Source organism: Bufo bufo, chromosome 10, assembly GCF_905171765.1.
Source record: "Bufo bufo chromosome 10, aBufBuf1.1, whole genome shotgun sequence".
In the NCBI taxonomy this organism is placed as follows: Eukaryota; Metazoa; Chordata; class Amphibia; order Anura; family Bufonidae; genus Bufo; species Bufo bufo.
Window position 1 is genome coordinate 52,665,202 of NC_053398.1, and position 26,510 is coordinate 52,691,711.

Below are 26,510 nucleotides of genomic sequence, written 5' to 3' on the forward strand. Positions count from 1 at the left end.
CTCATTGCCAGATACATTGGCCGAATTGCAAATAGTGGGAATGTGTGGACTTTAACCATGATTGTCATGAAGGCCATGTACAGCAAAACCTTTATAAAGCCTGGAACAAAGGAGAATGACAATATGAATGGTTTCTCTTAGGCGATATTGCATATTCTATCTTGCAATGACAACCTCAGTGATTAAATAAATTATATGAGCTGAAAGGGAACAGTTGTCAGGTGAGCTCCTCAATCCTATTTGCTCTAGTAATCAGTAGGGTCTCAGGACCCCAACTGCCACCTATAAACTGCTCGCATACAGGGCTCCAGATGGCGACCATCCAATGCGACTTAGAATTTACAAATGGCGACAAGACTTTTTAGTCTTGTCCCCATTTGCGACTAGACCCGCCGCAGCTCTGCAGTTGAATACAGCGGCGGGCACAGGAGCTGATAGTTCTCTGCCCCGCCGCCGATGTTCTTCTCAGCAGCGCAGTGGAGGAGTCTCTCCCTCCCCCCTGTGCTGCCGCCAATAAGAAGAGAGACAGGAGGAGAGGGGGGGGGGGGGGGGGGCGCACTGCGCCACCAATGAATATAACTGACCTGTTAATACAAATACAGGAGGCGGGTGCCGGAATCAAATAGCCGGCACCCAACCTCTATGACAGGGAGCTGCGACCAGCGGCAGTTGAGTTAACCCTTCAGGTGCGGTACCTGAGGGGTTAACTGCAGCGGATCGCAGCTCCCTGTCATAGAGGTTGGGTGCCGGCTATTTGATTCCGGCACCCGCCTCCTGTATTTGTTTTAACAGGTCAGTTATATTCATTGGTGGCGCAGTGCGCCCCCCCCCCCCCCACCCCCCAACACCCCAGTATAATAAACATTGGTGGCGCAGTGCCAATGAGGGTTAAAAAAATTAAATAAATTGACGCGCCTCCTCCAATTGATCGCGTAGCTGCCGGTCTCCTGTTCTTTCTTCAGGACCTGTGGTGATGTCACTGAGCTCATCACATGGTCCATTACCATGGTGATGGATCATGTGATGTACCATGTGATGAGCACAGTGATGTCACCACAGGTCCTTTGACAGGTCCTGAAGAAAGAACAGGAGACCGGCAGCTACGCGATCAATTGGAGGAGAGTTAATTTTTTTGTATTTTTTAACCCTCAATTGACCTTCTACTAAGCATTCTGTATTGAAGAATAACACATAAGGGAAAATAATACAGTGAATAGACTTTCATCTTAGCAACCATGCGTGAAAATTGCACCGCATCCGCACTTGCTTGCGATTTTCACGCAGCCCCATTAACTTCTATGGGGCCTGTGTTGCGTGAAAAAAGAAAACAAAAAAAAAAAACACACAACATAGAGCTTGCTGCGATTTTCACGTAACGCACAAGTGATGCGTGTGCACAGCCCCATAGAAGTGAATGGGTCCGGATTCAGTGCAGGTGCAATGCGTTAACCTCAAGCATTGCACCCGCGCAGAAATCTCACCCATGTGAAAGGGGCCTAAGGGTGAATAGGACAAGGGTTCCAGCCCCTAAGGGGGCTAATAGTAAGTAGCGCTGCGTCCGAAAAGCCCAAACTATTATATTATTAAAAAATATCTCCTATGCGGTGAGCGCTGTAACAGAAATAAATAAAGAAAGAAAGAAAGAAATAAAAACCATGCGATTCGCCATTTTTTTGTCACCCCAAAAAATAGGATAGGACTGTTCTGTTATGGGCGAACGTTTCATAAAATGCTAAATGCACGCGGCTTTTTTTTTTTTGCTCGGTATTGAGTATCGCAATACTTTTTTATGGTGACGAAAGCAAATCAAAATTTTGGTATCGAAACAACCCTACGCTGATCTGATCGGTTTCGATTTGGCGACAAAAAATTTAATTTGGCTCCTAAATTTTTCAGTTCAGGAGTCAATGGCTACTAGGTATTTTTTATAGTCTGGAGCACTGGCATGTCTGTAGAAGCAAAACCGATACTGCCTAGTATGGCACTGGAGGGGACGGAGCACAACACATGGATTCTCATGTAGACTTTTCCCCCACTAATGACATTTATCACCCACCCACAGGTTGGCAAGAAATGTATGAATGCAGAAACAGGATATAGGGTTTGCCCAGAATGTTTTTTTCACTTCTAAAATGGGGAATAACATAGGGTAACTTCTGAAAATCTCGTTTCGCCTTCCTTGTTCTCAGCTCACTGCCAGTCCAACCTCGAGCTATGCGAGTCTGGTTCTTAGAGATATATCACCTAAATCAACACTTTATTGGCTATATGGGGAGAGCAGCTATAAAGCAATATACTTTACAAGGCCTCCCTAAAGGGGTATTCCAGTTTTATGATACTGACAACCTATTTTCAGGATAGGTCATCAATATCAGATTGGTGGGGGTCCGACTCCTGACACCCTTACTTAACAGGTGTTTGAAGAGACCTCTTCAATATTTACCTGCACACAGTCTACGTTGTAGCTGCAGTGTAGGGTAATCACAGATTCAAGAGAATCAGTTGATCAGCGGGGGTGTCAGGACTTTGGACCCCCCTCCACCGATTTGATATTAATAGTCTATCCTGAGAATAAGTCATCAATACCATGGCACCGGTATGACCTTTAATATATATTTTTTTTAAAGGATTTTATAATGTGTATATATAAAATGTAAGCCGTCATATGTGTACACGATGAATCACACCATTTCTAACATGATATGACTTGCAGCTGGCATTTTCTAGTAGTTTTTTCCTTTGTGGGCTCAATCTATATTTCTCTGGTGCCCCGGAGCTGGTGGATGGAGGCTAGCAGTAATATTGTGCCACCCCACAGATTACATACAGAGGCAACAGGCTGTGCTTCCTAAAGGTGGTGTCATATATGGCTTTTTGTGGTCGTTTGAGCCAAAGCCAGAAGTAGATCCAGCACGAAGGAGAAACTTAAGTCTTTCCTTTATATTTCTCACTCTCTTCCAACCCACTTCTGGCTTTGGCTCAGAAAACTGTGTAGGACACCTTGCCAACTCGCTTTCTCACTCTCTAAGAATCACCCAAAAAGAGTATACTGGACATTACAGAGCTGTACTGTACAGATGGGAATAAAGCACTGCAGGTGAGATATAACAATTACTGTTACTGAATCATGGCTGGTCTGTCTCATCCTGCTGCTCGCTCCCACCTCTACGCTTTACAAATGTTTAAGGGGTGATGTAATCTGATACTTCAAGAAGCAGGCAGCCCTTCTTGGTTTTAACAAAATGAGGTGATCACAGAATTCAGAGATAATCTTAGTTTTAGGGAAGGAGGGAGGGCAGCTGATAACGGACAACTTTAACGCCTGACATAGCAGCCAGTTATTGGGAATGATCGTTCATTCTTGATAACTGCATGCTGGTAAGAGGAGGAGGGCGCTGCATTTACATGCAGTAATCACTTTCGCTGTATGGGGATGAGGTACCGCTGCTGTGATTGCTCGTCCACATAGAGAATAATCATTTCTGGGCAGCAGAACCCTGTTTACACAGCACAATCTGCATTCCTAGAAAAGCCCCTTCCCCATAATTGCTCCAAATCACTGCCCGTGTACATTCACCTGTACTACTGAAGTTGTGTGAAATGACAGTAACTATTCAAAGTAACTTTAAGAAAAAAATAAAATACTCCATGAAAAACCACAATGGAAACTGAATGAAGGACGTGGGCAGATCCAGCCTAAAATTGGAGCTTACCTGTCAGTAGTTCAGTGTATAACATGTATACAGCTTTATTGTCCCATGGATTCTCACTCTGAAGGTCCACAGAGTGCAGGACATACTTTATGAAGACTGTGAGGATCATCGTCATTAGTATTGCATACTGGAGAAAAAGAAACACCAGTCAGTAACAGTGAAAAGGCAGTGGTACTAACGTATAATCAGGTGTCCTTACTTTGGATTTAGAGGATCCCCTGTATTTCGGGTTACTATAACGCCCAATATAACACTATAAAATCTGGTTGCGGCCAGATTACATGTGAAATTATGTATATTTATTTTTGGCTTAAATATTATAATAGGCCCTGGTTTTTAAAGGGGTTCTCTGGGATTTACAAATTGATGAGATCGGCAGGGGTCCGACTCCTGGCACCGCATACAATCAGCTGTTTGAGGAAGCCAAGGAGATCACTGGAGTTCAGCAGGCTCCTTGCAGCTTACCAAGCACAGCACCGTCCATTTGATAGTGGCTGTGCTTGGTATTGCAGCTCAGCTTTATTGACTTGAATGGGGCCCGAGTTGCGCATGCCCAGTGATGGATAACCTCCAGCACTCCAGCTGTGGTGAAACTACGACTCCCAGCATGCTCTATTCATTTCTATGGAGTTCTGAGAATAGCCAAGATAGTGTGCATCTAGGGATCCGTAGTTTTACCACAGCTGGAGTGCCAGAGGTTAGCCATCACAGGCCTAGGCTATGTGACCAATGAACATGATGTCAGGGAGCATTGTGGCTTTTTCATACAGCTTATTAGCGAGGGTCCGAGGAGTCGGAGGATAGGCCATCAATATGTAAATACAAAAAAAAAAAAAAAAAAAAAACACAACAACATGCCATGGTCAAACCTGACCACGGCATCTGAGCGCATGCAAACCCCGAAGCGCGCGCTTCCTGGTATGCCCCGGCAGTGATCAGAAGAGCCGGAGCTTGTATGCAGCAGCCCCTGTCAGAGAATGACAGGAGGCTGCTGCATAGCGTTTCCTATGGAGCCCCTGTCTGTAGCAGGGCTCCATAGGAAACTAGCATTTTTCTCATAGACTCCCAATACTAATTTCACCCCCCTTCCCCAAAACAAACTATAATGGGTCTCGCCACGTGCGAGAACCCTCAAACTATAAAAATATAAAAACATTTTCTCTGGCAAACAGCGAAATGGAAAAAAAAAGTCAAAATGGCTGATTCACCGTTTTTGGTCACTTCATTTCCCACAAAAAAAAGAAATTAAATAAAAAAAAAGTGATAAAAAAAAAAATTATAATAATAATAATAATAAGTCTTACTCACCCCAGAATGGTATCAATGAAAAGTAAAGATCGCCCCGCAAAAACTGAATGCTCACACAGTTCCATACACATAACTACACAAATGTTATAGGGGTCAGAATATGGTGACGAAAAAATAAAACAGATTTTTTTCCCAAGGTTTTTATTATTTTAGAATGAAAGTAACTGGTCAGTTTTATTTCACATCGAAAGTCATAAATAAAAAAAAAAAACTGGCAAAATTATTATTATTTTTTTCCCCAATTCCACCCCATTTGGAAATTTTTTTTTTGCTTCCCATCATATGCAATATTAATTGGTGGCAATGGAAAGTACAACTTGTCCCGCAAAAAACAAGCCCTTGTACTGCTATGTGAACTGAAAAATAAAAAAGTTATGGCTCTGCGAAGGCAGGGAGAGCAAAACGATACCGCAAAAACGTAAAAACTTCCTGGGTAGAAAGGGTTATGGACCCAGACTAAACAACAATCCTCAAAGTAACAATACAGGGGTAAAGTAACTAAAGTGCAGCATTCCCCAAGTATGAGATCACTTTCGACTGTGCATCAGTTAGTAAATGTTACTTGGGGCCATACGAATATTTTTACACCACCTTTTAGCATAAAAATAGTTGCAACACATGGACGGTTTTCGACAGTTGGGTGGGACAGGGCAGAGCGCAAGCATGTTGGGGACAGTGACAAGGATGCCGGCCTCGTCAAATTTACTAACGTGTAACAGGCATACAAAAAAATGGCAAGCCTTTATTGAAATGTTCGCAACAGATGAGGAAATACATGCGATAGTATCACCTTTTTGACTGAAGACATGGTGCCTTATAGGGAAACAATCTAACAACCTGGGCAGATGGACTGTATATCTTTATGGCACCAGACAGGAGTATGATAGACACAACCATGGGGTCTACCATGCAGTGCATACTTATCATCCCCGAGGGGGTCCCATGTGGTAGATCAATGCACCAATAAGCCCAATGAGGACTGACCCAATAGAAATACAGAAGGATTTAACAAGCTCTAACGGAATACCTGGGCTGGAGAAGGGGCGTTCATGTTAATGTCCCATGTCTTTTTCTTATTACAAAAGCTGGTTACATTTATGTAATGACTAAAATGTATGTATACATGTTAGCAGCGCAGGGAGCGGGGTAAGTATATTCAATGTGAGGGGCCCGGCATATGGGGGAGCTTTTTATACTCTTCGATAACTCCTTTAAGGAAATTTTTTAAAATTAGCAGTGGTGGAATATGTGATTTGAAAGCAAGTGTTACAATTACTAGTAGACTGACACATTGGTGAGGAATAATCTGCAGAGGTATGAATTAGGAGATCAATGTCCACCATCCGCTGTAATGAAAATTAAAATGAAAAACACAGGGCCAACCCTCCTGGTCCATATAAACTCCGGTCACTACAGCCCTTCTGCAAGACCTGTGTGCTGGCTGTAAAGGTAAAATCAATCTGTGCTTGAAGATTTCAGGCGGCTTTCTTATGTGTATGGGGGGTGCCAGGTGATGTCAGGGAAAAGAAGGGTTGGGCAAGTTGGATTTTAACTATGCCCAATCCATTATTCTCACAGGAGATTAGCCACCAGGTGTCGGGCAGCAACTTTTTCCCCCTCTACCTACTGAAAACACATGCACACTCGGCTCAGCGGTGCGCGCATGTACGAGGCCAAAATGAGAAGAACAGCTGTTGGCTGAAGGAGAGTTTTACCGACAGCTATTGAAGGTGTATGGCAACTAGAGAACTTCCCTCCCTGCTAGAAAGGCTCAGGAGGAAGTTTAAGAGGACCCGTCACCTCTCCTTATGTCTGTTGCATTCACAACAACAATTCTGGACCATCTTTTATTATGACTGTGATGTGCCATCCCTGTATTATTCCTGCTAGAAGTTATGAATCAATTGCTAGCAGTTTGCAATAAAGGTCCAGATGGACGTTACCAGTTGAGGTGTGTCCTTGCCCAGTCTGACACTAGCAGCACTAAATAGATAATGTCAGACTGTGCAGGGACACTCCCCCCAACTAGTGACACCCATCTGGACCTTCTTAAATATCCAGATGGGACAAGAATAGAACCGGTTCTATTTTTATTTTTTTCTGACCTGCAGAACAGACATATGTATACTGAAAGCACATGGTGTGCTGTCTGCCTCTTTTGTGGCCCCACTGAAATGAATGGGTCCTCATTTGATCCGCATTTATTTGAAAATACGGTCATGTGAATGGACCCTTAAATAGTAGAAATCCACAGCAATGAATACTAGTTTAGAGCTGCAGCTCACCCAGAGATTTTACCTGCACAGTGATGTGTGGGGGTCCCAGGGGTCAGACCACCACCATCCATAATGTTTTGCTGCCTACTACTGATATTTCATTACAGTGTAGAGATTGGAGAGACTCTTACATGGGGAACCCTTCTTGCAGGTGTCAAGATGTATGTTAAATTCCCTCCTGAGATGGCGCATGTGTATATCTGATTACAAGGACTGGTTTCTTACCTCAAATCCAAATACCAGCTGCACGGAGGCCCCTCTGGTGACCAAACTGTGGTAAGCGTGAGACACAAAGAGAACATCCAGCACACCCAGCAGGAGCATCAGTGCTAGGAGGAATAAACACATGGTATAAAAAACCGTAAACTACAAATACTATGGAATGTCCCAAGTGTGATGTAATACCCATGTAATCTCGACATTTGACAGCTCAACCTTGGCACTGAGCTAGTGAAGCCAGCTGTATGCAAAACATAACGGCCGATACAGAGAGGAAGTGATACTGAACCACTACACACCAGGCTAAGTAACACAAGCACTCAGCCATGCAAAGACTGACATACAATGCTCTAATACTCTGCAGGAAAACGTACTGTTTAAAGAGAGCCTGTCAGCTCTTCTGGAATGCATTTCATTTTAGAACTGTGTTGTACTGCTCCTCTGTTATTCCTCCTGGAAATGCATGAGAGCACTGATAGCTGATAACTATTTTCCTTGACTGTGCCCCTACACAGTCTGACATTGTCAGAACTGAAAGGACGGTATCACAATCTGTAGGGACAGTGTCAGACTGTGATAGTTGACCTGTTTATTCACGCATTTCCAGAAGGAGTAATAGATGAACAGCACAAGACAGTTCTAAAAATCAATGCTCCAGAATTGTTATTTTAAGTGGAATACTGTCTGTTTACTAACATACACATGTCAGGAGACAGGTCCTCTTAAGGGGGTTGGTCACCCCTGGGGGCTTCTCGGGCAGGCCCACCAGCATGGCTAGACCTGCCGAGGGAATCAGACTTACTTGATCCTCATGGGTTCTGGCACCATCCTTCCCCCCAGGCTCTCAGGTCTCCCCAAGTCAACATGCAGTTTGATCCAGCAGGTCATGTGGCTGCTACAGCCAATGACTTGCCGCAGAGATGCCGTGTACCCCATGTGTCTGTTGACGCAGGGAGATTGGCAGTGGCGACCTGGGGGAGCAATGGAGCGGGGACCCATCAGCACAGATCAGGCAAGTATGATTCCCTCCGAAGGTCTGGCCATGCTAGGGAAGTCTTCTCAAAAAGCCTCCTTTAAAAGGGGTTGTCCAGCCATATAGCCCCTTTAAATTTGGCCAGTACTGCATTCTACCTTAACAAAAAAAATAAAAATAAACTGTTCCCTCCTTCTCCGTCCCAGTGCCTGATCTGCGCCCCTTCTGGTCTCCAGGCTGTAAACTTCCTGACGGGGTCATATGTGCCGTTGTGTTCAAATCAGCAGTGACATGGCTCTTGGGAATGTGTTACTGTTGAGGCCGGTGATTGGCCGAAGAGGCGCAGGTGACCTTGTCATGAAGTTTACAGCGCAGACTGGGCCTTCAGCGCCGAAAGGGAGCTGAGTAGGTACTGGTCAAATTTAAAAGAGATTATCAGCTGGACAACCCTGTTAAGGGGTTAACAAATGACAAACTTGCAGCAGGTTGATATATATATATCATCACTTACCAAGAATACGGAAATGAAATAACCAGGAAATGTTCGGACTGCGCTCCATCTGTATTACACAAATATAAATTATCGTTAATACCTTCCCAATGATCTTTATGCTGCTGTGTGCAGGTGGTTACTATAAAGTCCCTGACAGCAGAAATCTCCGGAAATGTTATCTACATCCATTCCCCCATTATCCAAGAAAAGGATTACCTGGATAGGCAGTCGGGCAACCCATATTACATTTATGTTGGCTGAACCCACCAACTGCACTCGTCAACCATCTAATGTATGGGGGCCTCACGACTCTTCCCAAACGATGAGGATCCGATCACCCAGGACTGTCCCCGATCAGCTGTTTGAGAAGGCACTGCCACTCCTGGAGCACCGTGGCCTTCTCATGGCTTACCCTAGGCCAGCGATGTAATATACATTTGTCACGTGGCCCAAGCGCAGCTCAGTCCCATTGAATTGAATAGGGCTGATCTGCGATACCAAGCACAGCCACTATACAATGTACTACGCTGTGCTTGGTAAGCTGCGAGAAAGACGCAGCGATCACAGGTGCCTTGTCAAACAGCTGATGTGGTGTCGGACCCCCCAGCGATTAGACACTGTTGACCTATACAGAGGCCAATTATTGGGAAAAAAAATAATGGCAATGCTTATACAATTGTGGTGCTAGGCAGCTGAAATCCAACATGCCCAATCCTTATCTCACCACAACATCAGCTGTCAGGTAAGAGATTCGGGAGGACACCATACAAACTAGATAGTCGGTCAACATCTAATGTGTATGGCCAGCTATGCCAGATTCCCTTCAACTTTTAAAATGAAACAGGAAAGCTGCTTTTAAAATACTCACTAACTATAAGAGAGAGAGATCTACACATAATGTCATAATACTGTTCCTTTAGCGCCGTAAAAGTATGGAAAATAAGAAAAATTCTTACAAAATCAACACGGTCCTCAGCCAACCAATGGAAACACTTTAAAAACAGCAGAAGAGTGAAGAGGGCCACAAAACGTGGGCTGAAGTCATCCCTGAAGACCGTGAAAGCCAGACAGGTCTCTGTGACTGCATACCACGAGCGCTCCAGGAGGTGCTGAGGGCAGGACGACACAGAGAAGACGGTATTAATAATAGCTCTGATGGTTGTATATCACAGGCAAGACAGAAGTCTGTAACAATCAATAACCACTAGGCAAGTTAGCTCTTTCCAAAAAGAAAAGAAAGCTTTGCCTCTGGTGCCACCTGCTGGAAAGTAGCTCTCTCAACAGGCCTTGAGATATTAGTGAAGCCAGTTCTCCCTCTGCTCCGCAAGTAGGGCCATCATCCGGCTGTCTGCAGATGAGGTGCTGGCTTGGCCGTAATCCTAACTAATGTCTCAAGGCCTGTTTAAAAGGACGAATATTGACTTATAGGATACGCATCTTCCAATGGGTGGCACCAGAGGCAGAATCTTCTTTTCTTTTTGGAAAAATAGCTACAAACCGGATTCCAAAAAAGTTGGGACACTAAACAAATTGTGAATAAAAACTGAATGCAATGATGTGGAGATGGCAAATGTCAATATTTTATTTGTAATAGAACGTAGATGACAGATCAAACGTTTAATCCAAGTAAATGTATCATTTTAAAGGAAAAATACGTTGATTCCAATTTTCACGGTGTCAACAAATCCCCAAAAAGTTGGGACAAGTAGCAATAAGAGGCTGGAAAAAGTAAATTTGAGCATAACGAAGAGCTGGAAGACCAATTAACACTAATTAGGTCAATTGGCAACATGATTGGGTATAAAAAGAGCTTCTCAGAGTGGCAGTGTCTCTCAGAAGCCAAGATGGGTAGAGGATCACCAATTCCCACAATGTTGCGCAGAAAGATAGTGGAGCAATATCAGAAAGGTGTTACCCAGCGAAAAATTGCAAAGACTTTGCATCTATCATCATCAACTGTGCATAACGTCATCCGAAGATTCAGAGAATCTGGAACAATCTCTGTACGTAAGGGTCAAGGCCATAAAACCATACTGGATGCCCGTGATCTCCGGGCCCTTAAACCACACTGCACCACAAACAGGAATGCTACTGTAAAGGAAATCACAGAATGGGCTCAGGAATACTTCCAGAAACCATTGTCAGTGAACACAATCCACCGTGCCATCCGCCGTTGCCAGCTGAAACTCTACAGTGCAAAGAAGAAGCCATTTCTAAACAAGATCCACAAGCTCAGGCGTTTTCACTGGGCCAGGGATCATTTAAAATGGAGTGTGGCAAAATGGAAGACTGTTCTGTGGTCAGACGAGTCACGATTCGAAGTTCTTTTTGGAAATCTGGGACGCCATGTCATCCGGACCAAAGAGGACAAGGACAACCCAAGTTGTTATCAACGCTCAGTTCAGAAGCCTGCATCTCTGATGGTATGGGGTTGCATGAGTGCGTGTGGCATGGGCAGCTTGCATGTCTGGAAAGGCACCATCAATGCAGAAAAATATATTCAGGTTCTAGAACAACATATGCTCCCATCCAGACGTCATCTCTTTCAGGGAAGACCCTGCATTTTTCAACAAGATAATGCCAGACCACATTCTGCATCAATCACAACATCATGGCTGCGTAGGAGAAGGATCCGGGTACTGAAATGGCCAGTCTGCAGTCCAGATCTTTCACCTATAGAGAACATTTGGCGCATCATAAAGAGGAAGGTGCAACAAAGAAGGCCCAAGACGATTGAACAGTTAGAGGCCTGTATTAGACAAGAATGGGAGAGCATTCCTATTTCTAAACTTGAGAAACTGGTCTCCTCGGTCCCCAGACGTCTGTTGAGTGTTGTAAGAAGAAGGGGAGATGCCACACAGTGGTGAAAATGGCCTTGTCCCAACTTTTTGGGGATTTGTTGACACCATGAAATTCTGATTCAACATATTTTTCCCTTTAAAATGGTACATTTTCTCAGTTTAAACTTTTGTTCCGTGATTTATGTTCTATTCTGAATAAAATATTAGAAGTTGGCACCTCCACATCATTGCATTCAGTTTTTATTCACGATTTGTATAGTGTCCCAACTTTTTTGGAATCCGGTTTGTAATTTGAACACCTTTTTCCCCCCAATGGAGCTCTGCAAGGCGTACAATACTCCTTATGCCTAGTAGGCACCCTCCACAAGGAGAAATAGTAACCCCCCCCCCCTCCCCATATCAGTACTACTGATCAGTGCATGAATAATTCATACCTTAAGTGCCTTTTATTATAACTTCAATGCTTCTAAAGCAATATATATTATATATCTATCGTTTTGTGTCTACAGCTCCTGTACTGACCTATGTGTCTCTATGGTTAAGGACCCCACACAAATCTTGTGGTGTCTGATTGTGCGGTTATACTCCCATCACCCCCCTACTCCTTGCTATTATACATGATGTAGGCGACATACGGAGAGCAGTGTGACTTCAGGATCAAATTGTACCCAGAATTTGTTTGATGTTTGTAACCATGGAGACACATAGGTATGAGTAGGAGATGTATACGCGTGACGCAGAACTCAAAATTTTAAATAAATAAAAAAGAATCTGCCATTTTCCAGTTAGTCTTTATTAATAGTCTGTTTCACAAAACAGTAGGAATTTATAACAAAACATGTACTTGTAAAAGTGCTTTATTTTGGTTTTTATTTTTCTGTAGAAGCGTTAAAAATGATTACTAAGGTAGAAACATCACTTAAAATCTCATGGGGATCTTCTGTATAATCACTGGTTGGTTGTTAGGTAATGTACATACTACACTCCTCAGACTTGAGCTTCTGCTTGGTTAAAAGCGTTTTTTCTAGGGAGAGGATAGCACCTTGGAACAATGAAGCTCAGTTTAGAAAGTACGGCTGTAATAGAGAGACTTCCTAGAAGGGACATTTATCACCTAACCACAGGATAGGATAGGTGATAAATGTATGATTGCTGGGGGTCACTTGTCTGGGACCCCCAGCAATCACTAGAATGGGATGTGGAAACCCCACACCCCTTACTACACGTATACAGTGAGGAGCAAAGATTACAAATGTACACTGCTGCTCCGTTCAATGTATATGGGTCTTCTGCATGCGTCTCAGTACAGTGCTTGTCTATTTCGTCGGCCCAACAGACATTAAAAGGAGCGCAGGGAGTATGCTCGCCTACGCCTCTTCACTGCATGAAAAGGAACAGGGGGCCCAGGACCACAGCATCAGAAATATCCTTTGTGAGGCAATCCCTGGCTGTCACTATAAAATGCAGCGCAAACTGCAGGCAGCATATTATAGAGCAGGAAGAGCTGAGCAGATTAATGTTTTATGGTAAAAGATTCATCAGAACGTGTCATTTATTGATTTAAATCTCTACTCTCCAGTAGGCAGTCCTATCAGTGACTGACAGCTATGTGTGCACAACACACTTAGGCCTCTTTCACACGGGCGTCGCGTGTGAGGGCCAGATAGGATGCGGGTGCGTAGCGGGAAAATGCGCGATTTTTTCCCTGCAAGTGCAAAACATTTTAATGCGTTTTGCACGCTCGTTAGAAAAAAAAAAAAAAACGGCATGTTTGGTACCCGAACTTCTTCAGAGAAGTTTGGGTTAGGTGTTGTGTAGATTTTATTATTTTCCCTTATAACATGGTTATAAGGGAAAATAATAGCATTCTTAATACAGAATGCATAGTACAATAGTGATGGAGGGGTTAAAGAAAAAAATTATAATTTAACTCCACTTGTTCGCGCAGCCCGGCTTATCTTCTTTCTTCTTCTTTGAGGAAAAGGACCATGCGTGAAAATCGCACCGCATCCGCACTTGCTTGCGATTTTCACGCAGCCCCATTCACTTCTATGGGGCCTGTGTTGCGTGAAAAAAAAAAAAAAAAAACACACAACATAGAGCTTGCTGCGATTTTCACGCAACGCACAAGTGATGAGTGAAAGTCACTGCTCATGTGCACAGCCCCATAGAAATTAATGGGTCCGGATTCAGTGTAGGTGCAATGCGTTCACCTCACGCATTGCACCTGCGCGGAAATCTCTTGTGCCAGATTGTGTCATAGAAAACTGGTCCCCATTGACTTCCATTGTGTGTCAGGACGGATCCGTTTGCCTCAGTTTCGTCAGACGGACACCAAAACGCTGCAAGCAGTGTTTTGGTGTCCGCCTCCAGAGCGGAATGGAGACTGATCGGAGGCAAACTGATACATTCTGAACGGATCCTTTTCCATTCAGAATGCATTAGGGCAAAACTGATCCATTTTGGACCACTTGTGAGAGCCCTGAACGGATCTTACAAACGGAAAGTAAAAACGCCAGTGTGAAAGTAGCCTTTCTGAGAACTGGTGTGGGTACAAATAGTCCAACATAACGGTTACTGGATCTTCACAAACCCAATCCCAGCCACACATCTTACCTCCATCTCAGCTGCTCTCAACTGACCAAAAAATACCTTGCCCATGAACTTTCCTAGGAGGAAGACTAGGACAAACGCTTGTATATAAAGCACCTGAGGCAAAAGAGAAAAACCCAAAATTAATACAAATACTATCCATTTCCTAAATGGCAAATCGAAACAAATATACATCAACATGGAAGCAAGCATGTATCACAGCATATCAATACAAGTGTACAGCATAGGGGCCTAGTAAGGCTGGATAACAACCTCTATGGAAGCTGTGCGGACTAGATGACAGTGTAGTAACTAGTAAAGGGGTTATCAAAGACTAAAATTTTACAGATCTCCTTCAAGGTGGCTGGACCCGCAGTAGGGCTCGTACTTACCGGGTCCCAGATGCATCACTTCACAGCCGCTCTGGGAATCAACATACTGTTGACTGCTTCATGTGACCGCTGCAGCCAACCACTGGTCACAGCAGTGACCCGTCACACCAGTGCAGCACGTGATCCAGTGACGTGCCGCATGGGTGACAGGTCATCGCTGTGGCCAGTGATTGGTTGCAGTGGTCACATGATGCCCGTCAACAGAATGTTGATTCCCAGCGACCATGGACCTGCCAAGGCGGCTGTGGAGCAATGCAGCTAGAATCCAGCTGCAGGGACCAGATAAGCATGAACCCCGCTGCGGGTCCAGCTCAGTCTAGCAAATTCAGATGCATACAACATTAAAAAAAACTGCTACTACATAAAACCCCTGCTCCACATTTCTTTTCATTGTGTGCAATGATGTATACATATGCATCTCATATTATCCATGGAGAAATTTCTGGCCTCCTTACGATGTCTATGGATAATGTTGGTGGTGGTCCCCAAAAATTGTGAATATGGAGTCTATGCTGTTTGCGTCCACATTTACCGGACTGAGGGTCGGGGAATAGCACTGGGGCGACAGCCCTCTAAAATATCTGAACACTTTTAGCTTTATCGGTTGAAACTGGGATATCCCTTTAATATAATTTTTGTTCTGTGCATTGTGACTTGCACGGTGTTGCTAAAGTCGTGTTTGCATAACATTTTTGTCCCACGTTCAACATATACACATGCCTCAGACAAAAGACATACAGAGGCATCCCCCGCCATCTTAAAAAAATAAAATCATACCATTTAACGGATATGTTTTTTTATTTTTTTGCTGGACTCTGCAGGATGGAAAAGCAGAGTCTACTACACTTTTGCATCCAAAATTGTGATGTGAACACAGCCTTAAATACCCCTCCTGTATGTACATGCCAGAAACTCAATACACAGCATAAGGGCTTATGCACACGGCCGTGCCCGTATTGTGGGTCTGCAATATGTGGGCACCGGCCGTGTGCACCCCGCATCACGAATGCGGACCCATTCACTCGAACATGTTCTATTTTTTTGCAGTGGGGAAGGATCACGGACCCATTCAAGTTGAATGGGTCTGGATCCGTCACGGCAGCCGCACGGATGTTTGCCTTGCATTAGGGACTGCCAATTGCGGCCCCCAATGCACGGAAGCCCTAATACAAATCATTAGACGACTAGCGCTATTCTCATAGCTTTTTTTCTACTGCTATACCTACGATTATTCCATTGCATTTACTTACAGCCATACTGGGACTCGACTTGGTCAGATAAACAACTGTTGGGTAGAACTGGTGCTTGAGGTAATAAGCGTGAGCCACCACCGCAGCTGTAAGTGCCAGGCTGGCACCCGTCATCACTGCTGTCCTCATCTTGGCGCTCAAGGGCGGGGAGGGACCCTGTACAGAATGAGAAGAGTAATGCTTTATGTACTTTGCAATCACCAGAAGCAGGTTACACAATACATATACCAAAAACGTTCCATGTTGACAGACTCATTTATGGAAGTAATCTGGGTATGTGCACAAGGTGAACCACGTCACTGCCCCCGGCTGGAATCCTGCACATTTGACATGTCCAGTGCTAGGAATACGCTTTGCCGGGCCCTAGAGATGAATATGGAATGAAAGCCTGGATGCTGCATCCATGTTCACATGTCCAAGAGCCATTATATTCCAGTATTAAGAGTAAGCTCATGTGCTAAATGGCACTGGTAGTGAGCCATGCCGCCAGTAACAGTGGTGCAAACCGTACGGTTTTTGGTCATGTGTCACAATTTCATTCAGCACAGGAGAACACTAAATGGGATGTGCACATAAAGTCCATCTGTCAGCAGGTTTGTACCTATGACACTGGCTGACCTGTTACATGTGCGCTTGGCAGCTGAAGGCATCTGTGTTGGTCCCATGTCCATATGTGCCCGCATTGCTGAGAAAAATGTTTTAATCTATGCAAATGATCCTCTAGGAGCAATGGGGGCGTTGCCGTTACACCTAGTTGCTCCGCTCTCTCTGCCACGCCCTCTGCACTTTTATTGACAGGGCCAGACATGATCACATTTACACTGCCTGGCCCTGAGGGCGTAGCGGTTGCAGAGTGCTGAGCCTCTAAGTGCAAAGGCAAAGCCCCCGTGACTGAGCTAGAGAAGGACTCAAGCTACCCATGTATTACATTCATCTCAATGGCCACCATGTTACACTCCATTTCCTATGCTGCCAGGAGAAGCTGGGTGCAACGCAACCTAGAAAAAAATGCTTTTTGATGGGCGTCTCCAGAGCCCTGAAATACACAGCAGTCGGCATCACAGTACACTGGGAAATAAACCCAGCATTTATAAGTCATACAGCAAAAGACGCCACGACATCAAGACATAAAAGGTACAGCGGGGCGCCATATGGCATCTGCGTGGGCAGGGCTGGTTTCACCAACGCATGAGGTCCTGGCACCTGCAGGATACATCTGGGATGCCACATCTAACCACTTCACGCTTGATTTGCTATATTTCGCTTCGTACAATCTCCTCATCAACTACTTTCCACCAAGTTCAGTTATTACAAAAAATATATATGAAATATACCAGAAAAAGGGCATTTTGGGTACTACGAGTTCTAATGCTGTGTGTCCATGCCCAACATACAACATAGGTATTATGTCAGTACAATTCATTACAGTGTATGTCGGGCAGGGACACACAGCATTATAAATCGCTGTAACGCTGTCGGGTCCTGTCACTGGAGCAGAGTTCAGGCTGGAAAACAATGCCCACACATAAAGCGCGTTTCCCAGAGTGAACACATGACCGTATTTTCTTTCCATGTCCGTTCCTTTTTTTGCAACCCATATGTGGAACCATTCACTTTAATGGGTCTGCAAATAACGGAAATGACTCTGTGTGCATTCCGTTTCCATATGTCCGCAAGTCCGTTCCGGAAAAAATAAATAGAGCAGATCCTATTCTTGTCCGTTTTGTGGACAAGGACAGGCATTGTTACAATGGATCCTCAAAAAAAAAAAAAAAAAAACGGATAAAACACAGACGTCATGCTTTTTTTTTGCGGATCCGTGTTTTGTGGACCACAAAATACATACGGTCATGTGCATGAGCCCTGAGAAGCCAGAATCTGTTCCTGTGGTAGATTATCTGACTCTGGGCTGCAGTAGGAATAATCCAGGACCTGTCACTATAATCTGCCTTCTGACAGCAGTATAAGGGCTCATTCAGACGGCCGTATGCTGTCCGCAAAAATACTGAATGCTATCCGTTTTTTTGCTGATCCGCAAAAAAAACGGATATCATTCAGTACTTTTGCGGACCTATAGACTTCAATGGGGCCATGTCCTGATTTTTACAGACAAGTATAGGACATGTTTCATTTGTTTTGCAGAACCGTGGAATAGAAAAGGGCCCCATAGAAGTGAATGGGTCAGCATCTAATCCGCAAAAAAACGGATCCGCATTTTTGCGTATAGCATATGGCCGTCTGAATGAGCCCTATCAGACCCTTATTGTAGCGGCGTCTTGTCTATTATTTTCTTGCCATTTCCATCCAATAACATTTTACTAGATGCAGCGCACGTCCTCGCGTTCAGACATGACAGGGTCTGACCACTCTCTCCATTTTACTGTGCGCAGAGACAAAGCTGACAGCGGTGGGCTGAGACGGCAGAGGACGTGCACATCGCTCCTCTCCCGCTGCACCAGATAAACTGCGGTTTTATGAAAACGACTGCCTATTTATTGGTGACCCGAGACTATAACCAGGGTGACCGTCACTACTTTATGCAGCCCTCGGATAGAGCCTGGTGACAGCTTTTCCCTTTAAAGAGGACCTGTCACCAGTCCCAAAATGTCAGTTTTCCACATGAAACGAGAATTCTGGAACATCTGTTCTTGTAACTCTGTGTTGTGCCATTCCTCTATTATTCATGCCAGAAGTTTATGAATAAGAGCCCTTGCACACGACCGTATGCCCTCCGAGACATATGGTCCATGAGCGGGCATTGATCGTGCGCACGGGAGTACACGATCACTGCCGCTCACGGACTGTAGGTCTCGGAGGGCATACGGTCGTGTGCAAGGGCCCTAAAGGTCCATTGTTACCAGTTGAGGGCGTGTCCCTGAACAGTCTGACACTATCAGTGCTGCCAGTGGAAGTGCCACCAACTGGTAACAATCACTACTACCTTTATTACATTTCTAGCAGGAATAAAAGAGGAACGCCACAACAAAGAGTTATAAGAATAGATGCTCCAGAATCATTATTACATGGGGAATACAAGTAGTTAATAAAACAGACGTGACAGGAGAGGCGTCAGGTCCTCTTTAAAAGTGATGCTACGTCATCAGAAACATAAAACGTACACAATAACAAGAAAGCATATGATGCAAATGTCGCAACAATGTCACAAAATGTTAACACAATTCATATAAAAGGAAGATAAGCCAATATCCACAGCAAAATCCGCTCCATAGAGATAAAACCCATGAAGATAAATAAATCACACAAACTGCATCAGAATAATCTAAAAAGAAACCTATTGGCAGACAACGATCAATGCGGATGCAAAAAACGACCACTAATCAGCACTGCAACGTGTGCCGGGGTCAATCACATTTACCATTCAGCCTGATAATGGAGATTCACGGGATGTGGCAGTTTTCTGCATTAAAAAACATGTAATTAAAGGGCTTGTCCAAAACATGGCTGCTTTCTTTCAAAAACAGCACCACCGCTGTCCACTGATTGTGTGTGGTATTGCAACTCACTATTCGCTTCAGTGGTGATCAGCTGCAATACCAGACACAGCCAATGGATAGGTGTGGCGCTCTTTTAGTGAGAAAGCAGCCATGTTCTTCTTATCCTGGACAAGCCCTTTAAACCCTGCGACAACACAGGAGCGGACGCCGGTTTTCTTGGCGTGTACCGTGTTCCATCGCACGAGGCATGTCGAGGAGCGAGCTGCACGTTACCTGGGGGCACCAGGCTTGGAAGTCTCCCCCTACGTGCTCTGCTCGGTGAAGGGGACACTTCTAGTAAGTGCACAGACAGCAATCTCCTATATAACTTCCCCAATATGGAGGCATTGGTGCTTGTGTCTGCAGTGCTTACCATGGTGCCAATTATCACAGGTGAATAAGCAATATTCGTCATTACTCTATTACCACCCATTACATCATGCCCCCTCACTGCCCACCCCATGTGTGCCACAGCTGCACCTCCACGCCCCCCACACTAAGCAGACATAATGAGCATTACCCCGGCCACTGACAGATGATCTGCGCTCTTTCCAGCTGTTGCTGTTACTAACACCCCAAAACAGGAAGAGGTTAAGTCAACAGACACCTCACTTCCGGTTGGAATGATCCATATGCACAACAGTGCGGGGTGAACACAGACACGGTTATAGTGACGTTTATACAGAACACCGTGTATAAGTCATATTAATACTAGTATCATTCACATCAAATATGCGTCTTTACAAATCTGAAAGGTTGTCATAGTCTAAGGAAATTGACATCTCTTTCTGCAATGGTTTCGCCCACAAGCAGGGCACTGCCTTCAAGGAATGTACCAACTTACCGTTTGTACAAGGGGGGTGGGCCTTACCTGCAACATCAGGTGCGGCTGCTGGCAGAGGAGATATTATGCTGTAAATTGTGAAGCCGCCGTCAGTTCCATTAGAGAAGAAACACTTTGTTGGCTGTGCACTGCTGCCAGCTTTCCTAGGAAGCTTGACCGTGGCTGCTCATGATTGGCTGGCATGTCAATAATTGCACCAATAGAAAAAAAGATAGACGCTGGAGAAGCTGACGCGGTCCAATAGACGAGGGCGGGTTTTCACTGGTTGCTAGGTAGAAAAAGGCAGTACCTCAGAGTGGGCCGCAGCTGCTCATGCGCAGAGACGGAAGATGGCGGCGGCACTGTGCAGAGGGGTCTGTCGGCTGGTAGTACCCAGATACCAATGTCACCCTGCGCTTTTCAGGGACTATAGCGCCGGGCCGTCATATCAGTACATTCTGGTGGAGCACAGAGGGCAGAGCCATAGTATTGGCTTCATACAACTGAACCGACCGAAAGCACTGAATGCCCTATGTGACGGGCTGATGACGGAGATCCGCCGAGCTCTTGACTCTTTCGAAGAGAATCCTCAGATTGGGGCCATTGTGATCACCGGGAGTGAGAAAGCCTTCGCTGCTGGCGCAGACATAAAGGAGATGCAGAGCCGGACCTTCCAGCAGTGCTATGCGGGCAGCTTCCTGGCCCAGTGGGACCGAGTCTCCACTATGAAGAAGCCGGTCATTGCAGCTGTCAATGGCTTTGCCCTTGGAGGAGGCTGCGAACTTGCTATGATGTGTGACATCATCTACGCTGGAGAGAAGGCGCAGTTTGGGCAACCAGAGATCCTGCTTGGAACCATTCCAGGAGCTGGTGGTACCCAACGACTGACGAGAGCCGTCGGGAAATCCTTGGCGATGGAAATGATCCTTACTGGTGACCGCATCAGCGCCCAAGAGGCCAAGGAAGCGGGACTTGTCAGCAAAGTCTACCCAGTGGACAGAGTCGTGGACGAAGCCATCCTGTGTGGGGAGAAAATAGCCCAAAACTCCAAACTCATTGTGTCTATGGCGAAAGAAGCTGTAAATGGAGCATTTGAATTATCTTTGTCGCAGGGCAACAGACTTGAAAAGCGACTTTTCCACTCTACATTTGCTACTGATGACCGTAAAGAAGGAATGGGCGCTTTTGTAGAAAAGAGGAAGGCAAACTTTAAAGACCAATAGAATCTGACCGCTGGACCGCGCGCAAATTTAGTTATAATAATCCTCCAGATGCACAAATGCTCCGTAGCGATAATCTGCCAGTGTAAGGCTAGGTCTACACGACAGGGCACAACCACACTGCAACATTTGTCGCACAACTACACTGCAACATTTGTCGCGCGACATTTTGTTGCACCAATGTCGCGCGACAATTTTTATAATGGCAATCTATGGTGTCGCACTGCGACGCGACAGTCGCAGAAAAATCCATCTCGAATGGTTTTTCTGCGACTTGCGCCGCAGTCGCAGCATGTTGCAGTGCGACACCATAGACTGCCATTATAAAAATTGTCGCGCGACAAATGTCGTTGTGTAGACCTAGCCTGAAGGTGCCGCTGATTGCCCAATGAATGAGCAAAATGCTTGTTCACGGGGTAATAGCATGGTTCATGTGGACACCTAAGTAGTTGTTTGCTGGCAGCAGATCGTGCTATTCTGTACATGTGAATGCACCTTAAAGGGGCTTTTAGGCCCCTTTCACACGGGCGGGTATTCCACGCGGGTACAATGCGTGAGTTGAACGCATTGCACCCGCACTGAATCCCGACTTATTCATTTCTATGGGGCTGTGCAGATGAGCAGTGATTTTCACGCATCACTTGTGCGTTGCGTGAAAATCGCAGCATGCTCTATATTGTGCGTTTTCCACGCAACGCAGGCACCATAGAAATGAATGGGGTTGCGTGAAAATCGCAAGCAAGTGTGGACGCGGTGCGATTTTCACGCACGGTTGCTAGGTGACGATCGGGATGGGGACCCGATCATTATTATTTTCCCTTATAACATGGTTATAAGGGAAAATAATAGCATTCTGAATACAGAATGCATAGTACAATAGCTCTGGAGGGGTTAAAAAAATATATATAAAAAAATTTAACTCTCCTTAATCCACTTGTTCGCGCAGCCGGCATCTCTCCTGTCTTTAACTGTGAGCAATAGGACCTTTGATGTCACTACGTTCATCACATGATCCATCACCATGGTGATGGATCATGTGATGAACACAGTGACATCATCAAAGGTCCTATTGCTCACAGTTAAAGACAGGACAGATGCCGGCTGCGCGAACAAGTGGATTAAGAGTTAAATTTTTTAAAATATTTTTTTAACCCCTCCAGCCCTATTTTACTATGCATTCTGTATTCAGAATGCTATTATTTTCCCTTATAACCATGTTATAAGGGAAAATAATACAATCTACAGAACACCGGTACCAAACATGCGCGATTTTTCTCACGCGAGTGCAAAACACATTACAATGTTTTGCACTCGCGCTGAAAAATCGCACATGTTCCCGCAACGCCCGTGTGAAACCAGCCTTAGACGGCCATTTTATTTCCTATGATGATTTTCTCAAAGCCAAATCGAGCCGTCATAAATAATGAAAGGTGTTTTCTTTAATTTACCGGAATTGTATTAATTCCTGAGAACCCTTTTAATTCTTCCAGAAATAATGGGTTCCAGTGAATCAACTATTAAAATTATTTCTAAATCAAATGTATTGACTTTCACATGCCCTGATGGTAATTAAGTAGAAATCTAGGTGACAATAAAATGGGAGTTGGATATGTTCTGGCTTATTATGTCATTTTGAACAAGTATATTTTTTCTCAAAACTCTAGAATATTATATATTGTTCTTGAAGCCCAGGGATTACCCTACATGGAGTTTTGCATATTGATGACTTATCCACAAGATAGGTTATCAATATCAGATTGGGGTCCAACCCCCAGCACCCTTCCTGATCATCTGTTTGAAGAGATAGCGGCACTCATGCGACCACTACTTCCTGTTCAAAATTACCTTCGCATCATCTCTTCACTTGCTTAATGTATGCTACTTTCGCACTTGCGGCAGTGTGATCTGGCGGGCAGTTTCGTAGTCGGAACTGCCCGCCGGATTCGCCGATCTGCATGTTACTGAAAGCATTTGTGAGACGCATCCGGATGCGGATCCGTCTCACAAATGCATTGCAAGAACGGATCCGTCTCTCCGCTTGTCATGCGGACAGACTGATCCGTCTTGTATCTTTTTTCACATTTTTACCGGCATTCCGGTATTTTGAATGCCGGATCCGGCACTAATACATTCCTATGGGGAAAAATGCTGGATCCGGCATTCCAGCAAGTCTTCAGTTTTTTCGCCAAAGATAAAACCGTAGCATGGTACAGTTTTCTCTTTTGCCTGATCAGTCAAAACGACTGAACTGTGAAGACATCCTGAACAGATTAGGCCTCTTTCACACTTGCGTTGTCCGGATCCGGCGTGTACTCCACTTGCCGGAATTACACTCCGGATCCGGAAAAACGCAAGTGTACTGAAAGCATTTGAAGACGGAACCGTCTTCCAAATGCTTTCAGTGTTACTATGGCACCCAGGACGCTATTAAAGTCCTGGTTGCCATAGTAGGAGCGGGGATCGGGGGAGCGGTATACTTACAGTCCGTGCGGCTCCCCGGGCGCTCCAGAATGACGTCAGAGCGCCCCATGCGCATGGATGACGTGATCCATGCGATCACGTGATCCATGCGCTTGGGGCGCCCTGACGTCACTCTGGAGCGCCCGGGGAGCCGCACGGACGGTAAGTACACTGCTCCCCCGCTCCCCGCTACACTTACCATGGCTGTCAGGACTTTAGCGTCCCGGCAGCCATGGTAACCACTCTGAAAAAGCTAAATGTCGGCTCCGGCAATGCGCCGAAACGACGTTTAGCTTAAGGCCGGATCCGGATCAATGCCTTCCAATGGGCATTAATTCCGGATCCGGCCTTGCGGCAAGTGTTCCGGATTTTTGGCCGGAGCAAAAAGCGCAGCATGCTGCGGTATTTTCTCCGGCCAACAAACGTTCCGTACCGGAACTGAAGACATCCTGATGCATCCTGAACGGATTACTCTCCATTCAGAATGCATTAGGATAATCCTGATCAGGATTCTTCCGGCATAGAGCCCCGACGACGGAACTCTATGCCGGAAGACAATAACGCAGGTGTGAAAGAGCCCTTACTCTCCATTCAGAATGCATGGGGATAAACCTATCAGTTCTTTTCCAGTATGGAGCCCCTGTGACGGAACTCTATGCTGGAAAAGAAAAACGCTAGTGTGAAAGTACCCTAACTTGTTTGATGAGTAGCTGGTTTCATTCCTTTTTTTTTTTTTTTTGTGTAATTTTTTATTGAGAGTACAGCAATGGAATCATACATATATCAGTATACAGTACAGACCAAAAGTTTGGACACACCTTCTCATTCAAAGAATTTTCTTTATTTTCATGACTATGAAGTCATCAAAACTATGAATTAACATGTGGAATTATGAACATAACAAACAAGTGTGAAACAACTGAAAATATGTCATATTCTAGGTTCTTCAAAGTAGCCACCTTTTGCTTTGATTACTGCTTTGCACACTCTTGGCATTCTCTTGATGAGCTTCAAGAGGTAGTCCCCTGAAATGGTCTTCCAACAGTCTTGAAGGAGTTCCCAGAGATGCTTAGCACTTGTTGGCCCTTTTGCCTTCACTCTGCGGTCCAGCCCACCCCAAACCATCTCGATTGGGTTCAGGTCCGGTGACTGTGGAGGCAGCACCCCATCACTCTCCTTCATGGTCAAATAGCCCTTACTTTCAAAGTTTTCCCAATTTTTCAGTTGACTGACTGACCTTCATTTCTTAAAGTAATGATGGCCACTCGTTTTTCTTTACTTAGCTGCTTTTTTCTTGCCATAATACAAATTCTAACAGTCTATTCAGTAGGACTATCAGCTGTGTATCCACCTGACTTCTCCTCAACGCAACTGATGGTCCCAACCCCATTTATAAGGCAAGAAATCCCACTTATTAAACCTGACAGGGCACACCTGTGAAGTGAAAACCATTTCAGGGGACTACCTCTTGAAGCTCATCAAGAGAATGCCAAGAGTGTGCAAAGCAGTAATCAAAGCAAAAGGTGGCTACTTTGAAGAACCTAGAATATGACATATTTTCAGTTCTTTCACACTTGTTTGTTATGTATATAATTCCACATGTGTTAATTCATAGTTTTGATGCCTTCATAGTCATGAAAATAAAGAAAACTCTTTGAATGAAAAGGTGTGTCCAAACTTTTGGTCTGTACTGTACATCGGCATGTACATGTTTACATAATACAATATATTGCATTTTTGTTTTCCTGCTACACACTCATACATTTTTTTTTTCATATTTGGAAATCAGACTTTACACTGGATATAATATTAATACACCAACAACCCTAAACCCCCCCCCCCCCCCTCTCTATAATTAAACGGTGAGACAACATCCCTGTAAATTGAGTCCTTACATTCCTGCTATATGTAGTAGAACCCATCCAATATCTCTACTGTTGCTTCAAGGCCCTCTTTTGCAGACTCATAAAACACCCTCTTTCACCCTTACTTCTACTAGCACCAGGTCACCAGGCAAAGGTTACTGCAGCCTCCCAATCCCAAAGATTTGGTCATTAAGACAGTCTTCCGCAAGCACCCGTGATACCAAGCTTGGGTCAGTTAACCAGCCCATCCAAATAGACCCAAACTTATGTGGACATTTCCTTTTCAGGTATATTCCTATTCCATACCGCAAGATATTATTCAATCTATTAATATATTCCCGGCTTGTGCGCGGGTTATGTTCTATCCAGTGCTTGGCTATCAGGATACGAGCTTGGAATAACATTCTCTGTATACATATAGACATAGCACTGCATACTGCATCCATCTCTAATTGCCCAAGAAGACATGTCCTGGGAACACACGAAATGTCTATCTGCGATACTCTTTTAATGAGTCGTATAATCTCTTTCCAGAATATTCCTAGTTCAGAGCATTCCCAGAACATTGTCAGGTCCATAAATATTGGGACATCGACACAATTCTAACATTTTTGGCTCTATACACCACCAT

The 26,510-nt window shown here is 44.7% G+C and overlaps 2 protein-coding genes across 3 annotated transcripts in view; one reads left to right on the top strand and one right to left on the bottom strand.

The window, feature by feature from the left end:
• Window positions 1–20,558, bottom strand: part of SYVN1 (synoviolin 1) — a 35,323-nt gene extending 14,765 nt beyond the window's left edge. Inside the window, exons 1-8 of one of the 2 annotated variants that reach the window (XM_040410827.1) lie at window positions 20,383–20,558; window positions 16,018–16,173; window positions 14,400–14,492; window positions 9,939–10,091; window positions 9,001–9,049; window positions 7,523–7,626; window positions 3,714–3,840; window positions 1–100 (exon numbers count right to left, since the gene is read on the bottom strand). In XM_040410827.1, the coding sequence (XP_040266761.1) occupies window positions 1–100; window positions 3,714–3,840; window positions 7,523–7,626; window positions 9,001–9,049; window positions 9,939–10,091; window positions 14,400–14,492; window positions 16,018–16,173; window positions 20,383–20,391 (791 nt within the window). In that variant the 5' untranslated portion in view covers window positions 20,392–20,558. Of the gene's footprint in view, window positions 101–3,713; window positions 3,841–7,522; window positions 7,627–9,000; window positions 9,050–9,938; window positions 10,092–14,399; window positions 14,493–16,017; window positions 16,174–20,031; window positions 20,102–20,382 lie in introns of those variants that run through there. The other variant, XM_040410828.1, reaches the window with a different exon arrangement.
• A 102-nt stretch (window positions 20,559–20,660) lies between these two features.
• Window positions 20,661–22,065, top strand: ECHS1 (enoyl-CoA hydratase, short chain 1). Its single transcript, XM_040410829.1, has 2 exons — window positions 20,661–21,641; window positions 21,922–22,065. Exon 1 carries the CDS (start codon window positions 20,685–20,687, stop codon window positions 21,555–21,557), a length of 873 nt encoding a protein of 290 aa, XP_040266763.1. The 5' UTR covers window positions 20,661–20,684; the 3' UTR covers window positions 21,558–21,641; window positions 21,922–22,065.
• Window positions 22,066–26,510: the final 4,445 nt, after the last annotated feature.

Excerpts from the sequence above, each read along its gene's own strand:
- ECHS1 (XM_040410829.1), top strand. The coding sequence starts at position 20,685 with ATGGCGGCGGCACTGTGCAGAGGGGTCTGTCGGCTGGTAGTACCCAGA.